The 6,798-nt window shown below is 47.6% G+C and overlaps 1 protein-coding gene across 1 annotated transcript in view; it reads right to left on the reverse strand.

Moving 5' to 3' along the window:
• Window positions 1-422: 422 nt before the first annotated feature.
• Window positions 423-6,798, reverse strand: part of Acer1 (alkaline ceramidase 1) — a 25,795-nt gene continuing 19,419 nt past the window's right edge. Inside the window, exons 2-6 of the mRNA XM_021218517.1 lie at window positions 5,170-5,284; window positions 4,942-5,083; window positions 4,419-4,556; window positions 1,593-1,730; window positions 423-1,345 (exon numbers count right to left, since the gene is read on the reverse strand). Of these exons, the coding sequence (XP_021074176.1) occupies window positions 1,177-1,345; window positions 1,593-1,730; window positions 4,419-4,556; window positions 4,942-5,083; window positions 5,170-5,284 (702 nt within the window). The 3' untranslated portion in view covers window positions 423-1,176. The remainder of the gene's footprint in view (window positions 1,346-1,592; window positions 1,731-4,418; window positions 4,557-4,941; window positions 5,084-5,169; window positions 5,285-6,798) is intronic.

Consider the following 6,798-nt stretch of genomic DNA (forward strand, 5'->3'; position numbering starts at 1 on the left):
ATTGATGAGTGGTTGGGCAGATAGATGAATGGGTGGGTAGCTGGGTGGATAGATGAACAGGTGGATGGGTGGGTGAGTTGATGAATGGGCAGGTGGATGAATGGATGGATGGATGGTTGGGCAGGTGGATGAATGGATGGGTGGCTTGATAGATGGGTTGTTAAAATGGTGAATGGGTAGCTGGGCGTGGTGGTGCACGCCTTTAATCCCAGCACTCAGGAGGCAGAGGCAGGCGGATTTCTGAGTTCGAGGCCAGCCTGGTCTACAGAGTGAGTTCCAGGACAGCCAGGGCTATACAGAGAAACCCTGTCTCGAAAAACAAAAAACAAAGAAACAAACAAAAAAAAAGGTGAATGGTTGATAAGTGAGTGGGTGGGTGGATATTTTCAAGGCTATTCCAAATACCTCACACACGTGAGCTAATTTTAATCAACGGAAATCCCAGGAGGGAATGACATTTTATTTACAAACAGCATTTGAAACATCACACCCCTCAGGACTATGCAAGTTGAACATTGTGGAGCAGAAAAATCAAGCTTTGGCATGTCTAACTCTGTGTCCTTAGCCATCATGGAGACCCTTTCCCCACAACCCTACCCTCTAAGTGTCCCATGATGTCACCCAGGTTAGCCCTCTATTTTCCCCCTTCATGACTCTCACGGTCAACGTTATGCCCTGAGTGTGTGTGGTGGTTCAAAGAGGCCTCTATACACATGTGTATCTGTATGTGGTGGGGCCTAGAATGTTCTTTGGATACTCCCCAGTTTCCCAGAACACAGTCCTGACCCAGTTGAATCTATAACACTCATAAACAGTCCCAGATGTGCGAGCCAGTCCCAGATGTGCGAGCTACCAGAGAGAAAGCATTATGCTTCAGGCAGGTGCTGTCTCAGCCATACACCCATCTGCCCACTACGTCCAAGGCCGTGAAGAAGCTGTGGTCTCACAGACGGACACAGGTCAGTCATCCCACACACCAGGCAGCCCCTGCCCCTCAGTCACCAAACTAGTACCCTGAGCCACAAGTAAGTCTACCCTGTGCCAGCAGAGCAGGGCAAGGAGCATGGGCTGGGGGTGGGCGCTGCAAGTGTGCCCACTGAAAGCCTTGTTCTGCCCTGTATCCTCAGTGCACAGGAAACTCGGTGGCTGGTCGGAGAGCAGAGACTACAGCAGAGCTCAGCAGCTCTTGTCATTCTCCTGGACCTCCACATAGGGTAGCCCGATGATCCAGCTGTCCCGGGGCCAGTAGTGGACTTTGAGGGTTTTATCTGGCATCTCATACTTTGCGTCCACCAGGGCCATGGTCACGATACCATAAGGAAATGTGATGCTTATGAGGACATGCCTGTGGTTAAGAGAGGGCAGGGTAAGAAATCGAGAGATGCCCCAGCTCTACCCAGTCTTCTTAGATTCTCACAGATGCTAACTGGTATCTTTAGGTCCAGGCAGCCAGTTGTAACCTCTCCCCACCACCTCTATATCCCAGTGTCTGGATCTTGTCCCTCTTCCACTCTTGCACCCCAGACACTCCTCTACTTGGAGTGCATCTGAACTCTGACTTGGGTTCTTGGGATCCCAGAGGGGTATTTTACCAAATGCTGTGCAGGTAGAAGAAGTGAATCCGCTGCCAGAAACTGCAAAGTGCACGGTCACTGATCCAGCTGGTCAGTGCAGCGGCCCATAAGACCACAGAAATCGCAATCAGGTGCCGGAGATCCTTATCCCTAGTCCTGGGGACAAAGAGAGGGTCTGGGTTGGGCGTGGGTGGTGAGTGGATGGGTGGGGGGATGGGCAGATGGATGGACAGACGGACAGATGGACAGGTGGATGGATGGTTGGATGGTGGGTAGGTAGATGGATGGGGGGGGGTTGTGGGTTGATGATAAGTAGGTAGATGGATGGATGGATGGATGATAGATAGGGATGAATGATGGATGCATCTGCACTAACACAGAAGGCAGTATCCTAAGTGGCTGATGGGAGATTCATCTATCTGGGAGATGTGTCTCATAGGTTGGGAGAAGGACAAATGGTGTTTTCAAGAGAGCTGGTGTTTACTGTGAGTTGGCTATGGGGTGTCTCCCAGTAGCTCTTGTGTTAAAAGATCTGCCTTTACCTCCACTCTATAAGGAAGTAATGGAACCTTTCAGATTTGGGGCCTAGAAGAGGTCTTTCATTCACTTAAAATGTGTTCTTGAAGAGGATTGTGGGAACCCCAGTCCCACCAACCCAAGTCAATAGAGTCAAGCAGTCAGTACGCAAACCTCTAAAACCATGAGCCAAAACGGACAACAACAACAAGTAGCCCGCGCCAGGTGTGGAGAGGCACCTTTGTTGTCTCAGCACCTGGGAGGCAGAGGGAGGAAGATCATTGGTATTTTGGAGGCCAACCTGAGCTACACAGTGAAGCCCTGTGTAGAAAAAAGGAGAAAAAATAGGAAGAAAAAAACTAGAATAATTCTCACTGTCTCTGTCTCTTTTTCATTGTCTTTCTTTGTTTCTCTGTCTCTCCTTGTTTCTCTGTCTCTGTCTCTGTCTCTGTCTCTGTCTCTCTCTCTCTCTCTTACACACACACACACACACGCAGACACACACACTATATCTGCCTATACGTTCCAATCTGACTTCAAACTCCTAGGCTAAACTAATCCTCTTGTTCGGCCTCACAAATACTTAGGACTATATATGTCCTGTGAGGTCTCGTGGGACTAGTCTTAATTGTGCTGTCTCAGCTATGTTACTGTAGCATAGAGCTAGCATTGGAGCTTACTATGTGCTAATAGTTAACACTCAATAAGGTCTTGGGGGAGTGGGGGATAGGTTGGTTATGTGGGTGGTTATACATGGGTGCGTGTGTGTGTGTGTGCGCGTGTGTGTGTGTGTGTGTGTGTGTGTGTGTGCATGTGGACGTGTGCATTCAGGAGTGCAATAGGGCAGTGCATTTTCTGGTAGTCATGTCTTGAAACAACTCAAGACCATAATGTAGGCTCCTGGTCAGCAGAATCAAATCCAGGTCCCCAGGAGAAGAATGTTCTAGAGATGAATGAGAAAGCTGTCCTATCAATAGACATTCAGGTCTGTCTGCTTCCCTCATGATGAAGCCATTCACTGGATTCCTTGACTAGTGGCTTCCAGTTGGCTTGACTGATGACGTCTGTATCACGTTGGGCCATGGCTTCCAGTTGGCTTCACTAATGATTGTCCTGCACTGCTCTATCATTTCTGTTAACAAGAACAATGCTTCTAATTGGTTCGGCCTCTAGTTCCTAGTCGCTTTGAGTTATGGTTTCTGACTTGCTGGACCTATGATTTCCAGATGTCTTTATAGTTTCTGGTTGGGTTGGTCAATGGTTTCCGGTTTCTAGTTTCTTATGGTTTCTTTGGCTTGACCTTTGGTTTCTGGTTGGATTGGCCGACGGTTTACAGTTTGTCGGTTTCGCTTGCGAGGTTTGTATAGCCTGACCTGTGGATTTCAGCTGACTCAGTCTATGATACACGATCAGCTCAACCTATTGTACATAGTTGTCATACCTATGGATTTTGGTCTGCTTGATCTGTCATTACTAAAAGTGAGTGAAAAGGACAAGCTCTGGACTGCAAGATGGCTCAGTAGGTAAAGGCGCTTGTGGCTAACCTGACAACCCCAGTTGGATGGATGGGACCCAGACTGTGGTACACAGATGTTGTGATGCACATAAATAAAAATAAATTAATATAAAATATATGTGTGTTTGGTTTTTTTTCGAGACAGGGTTTCTCTGTGTAGCCCTAGCGGTTCTGGAACTCACTCTGTAGACCAGGCTGGCCTCAAACTCATAGAGATCCACCTGCCTCTGTCTCCCGAGAACTGGGATTAAAGGCGTGCGCCACCACCACCATTACAGTATATGTTTTAAGACAATGTTTGCAGACTGACAGACTGCTCAGAATGAAGCTTTGCCCGTTCAGTGGTCAACGTGGGGAATGGGTGCCCTCTTCAGGAGACTGAAGTCAGAAACTCTAAAAGCACACAGAACTGTTGAAAAGAACACAGCCCCAAAGGGAAACAGAAGCAAACTCTTAGGCGACTGCCACCGCCATTCGCTTCCTAAAAAGCATTAACAATTGTTTTTTTGTGATGTTGGCAACAGAACCCACATACAAGAACATATTAAGCCGGGCGTGGTGACACATGCCTTTAATCCCAGCACTCGGGAGGCAGAGGCAGGCGGATTTCTCAGTTCGAGGCCAGCCGGGTCTACAAAGTGAGCTCCAGGACAGCCAGGGCTACACAGAGAAACCCTGTCTCGAAAAACAACAACAACAACAACAACAAAGAAGAACATATTAAGCAGGGGCTCCACACTCTAACACCCACCCACTGGGAGGATTCTAGGCAGGGCACCACCCTGACCACGCCCCCATCACCCAGCACTCACTTCTTGTACTCTGTGCGCACAATGTAGAGGATGTGTATGGCGATGCTGTTGAGAGCGTACGCATTGACTGTGGGCTTCACGAACGTCAAGAAGGTGCTGATAATAGTGGTTATAACGACCAGCCAGCTGAAGTAGAACCTGAGGGTGAGACAGGGTGGCAGAGGTGTTGAAGGACTCAGCGAGGTCACCTTGGGCAGCCAAAATAGATTGGACAAACCAAAAACCCTGGAGAGGACATCTGGGCTTAGGAGGAGCCTCCGGGTTTCCCTGGGTCTGCTCAGGAAGGACAGGATTTAAGAGACAGAAGTACCTGGCAGGGATTAAAGAGCCTGAGGTGGGTTAGGATGAAGAGGGGTCAGGGGACTCAAAAGGCCTGGTAAGGTCAGGTGAGGGGTTTGGAGAAGCCTGGGGAGTTCAGAAGATGGAGAACAGGTATCTGAGTAAAAGGCTATGAGGGTTTTTTTTTTTTTTTTGGTGTTCCTTTAATTCCCCTCCCCACGGGTGACTGGTGTGCCTGCTCTACCTGTTCCCCTTGAGGAACTTGGGGAAGTAGCAACGAGGCAGCCACACACTGTATCCACTGGCCAACAACCACAGGATGGAGATCTCATCCAGCAGCTGTCCCAGAAAGCTGAGTGTCATGTGGAAATACATGGAGAACAGACCTGTAGGGAGGCAGAGGTGAGTAGAGGCCATCAAGGGGAGGGAGCATTTCCAGGACTCTTCCCCAGCCTCGCACACTCACACCTACCTATGAGCATGAAGAGGACTGACACTCCATAGAAACACCAGGTGCGCTTCTGGGCGTACGGATGCATGAGGAACATCATGAGAGGTCCAAAGATGAGGAAGAACACATTGCTGAACTGCAGGAGAAGCAAGAGCAGAGCTAGTAAGACAAGAGCTGTAGGGCGGTGGTGGCGCACGCCTTTAATCCCAGCACTCGGGAGGCAGAGGCAGGCAGATTTCTGAGTTCGAGGCCAGCATGGTCTACAAAGTGAGTTCCAGGACAGTCAGGGCTATATAGAGAAACCCTGTCTCAAAACAAACAAACAAACAAACAACAACAAAGACAAGTGCTGGTGGGAGCTGCTGCCCACCTAGGGCTCATTCCTAAGTACTCCATCTCATTGGCTGTCCAGGAATGAACCAAGATTTGTCTATTGTTCAACTGTAAGTTCTCCAGTCATATTAGTCTGATCCCCAGTCTGATTTTAGTTTTGTTTGTTTGTTTTGACACAGGATCTCACTATAAGAGTCTGACCGTCTTGTAACTCTATGTATAGATCTGGTTAGCCTCGAAGTCCCAGAGATCCACCTGCCTCTGCCTCCTAAGTGCTGAAATTAAAGGTGTGCACTACCATGCCTAGCTCTCCCTCTATTTTTAAAAATGTTATTCATTCATTAGTATTACTGACTTTTAACCCTAGCAGTCAGTAGACAAGAGTAGGTGAATCTCTAGGAATTCAACCAGCCTTGTCTACATTGAGAATCTCAGGCAGCCAGGGCTACATAGTGAGACACACAATCACACACACACACACCATTATTATTACTATTATATTTATATATTATATTATATTATATTATTACTATTATATTACCATTATTATTATTATAATAGAATCCTGGACCTTGGACAAGGTGCTAGGAAAAAGCTCCACCCCTAACCACAACCCCAGATACCCATTTGGGGGAGTCTAGGCAGAAGCTCCCTTCCCGACCACACCCAAACCCCTCCCAAGCCTGTTCTTCCTTTCCCCCACTGACCCTAGCCATCTACGGGCCATCCCTAAATCTCCAATAGACCCTACATTCCACCCATTATTCTACTGGTTCTTTAATTTACTCAGTGAGGGGAGTATGGACGACCTACTTAATATTTCCCACATGTTCTCCCCGTTTTCTTCTTAGAGGAAAATTCTAAATTTGTGGGCTATGTAATTGTGGACTAAAAATATTCAGGACAGGACTGAAGAGATGGCTCAGCGGCTAAAGAGCAATGGCTGTTCTTCCAGAGGTCCTGATTTCAAGTCGCAGCAACCACATGGTGGCTCGCAACCATTTGTAGTAGGATCTGATGCCCTCTTCTGGTGTGTCTGAAGATAGAGACAGTGTATCCATATAAATAAAACAAATAAATAAATCTTTAAAAACAATATTCAGGACAGGCATACTGAGATATGCCTTTAATCCCAACACTTAGGAGGCAGAGACAGATGGATCTAAGAATTTGAGGACAGCCTAAGCTACAGAGACCCACTTTTCAAAAACCGAAATATGCTGGGTGTAGTGGTGAACACTTTTAACTCCATCACTTGGGAAGTAGAGGTGTATTTCTAAGAGTTCCAGGACAGCCAGGGCTACACAGAAAAAAACC

This window comes from Mus pahari, chromosome 18, assembly GCF_900095145.1.
Source record: "Mus pahari chromosome 18, PAHARI_EIJ_v1.1, whole genome shotgun sequence".
In the NCBI taxonomy this organism is placed as follows: Eukaryota; Metazoa; Chordata; class Mammalia; order Rodentia; family Muridae; genus Mus; species Mus pahari.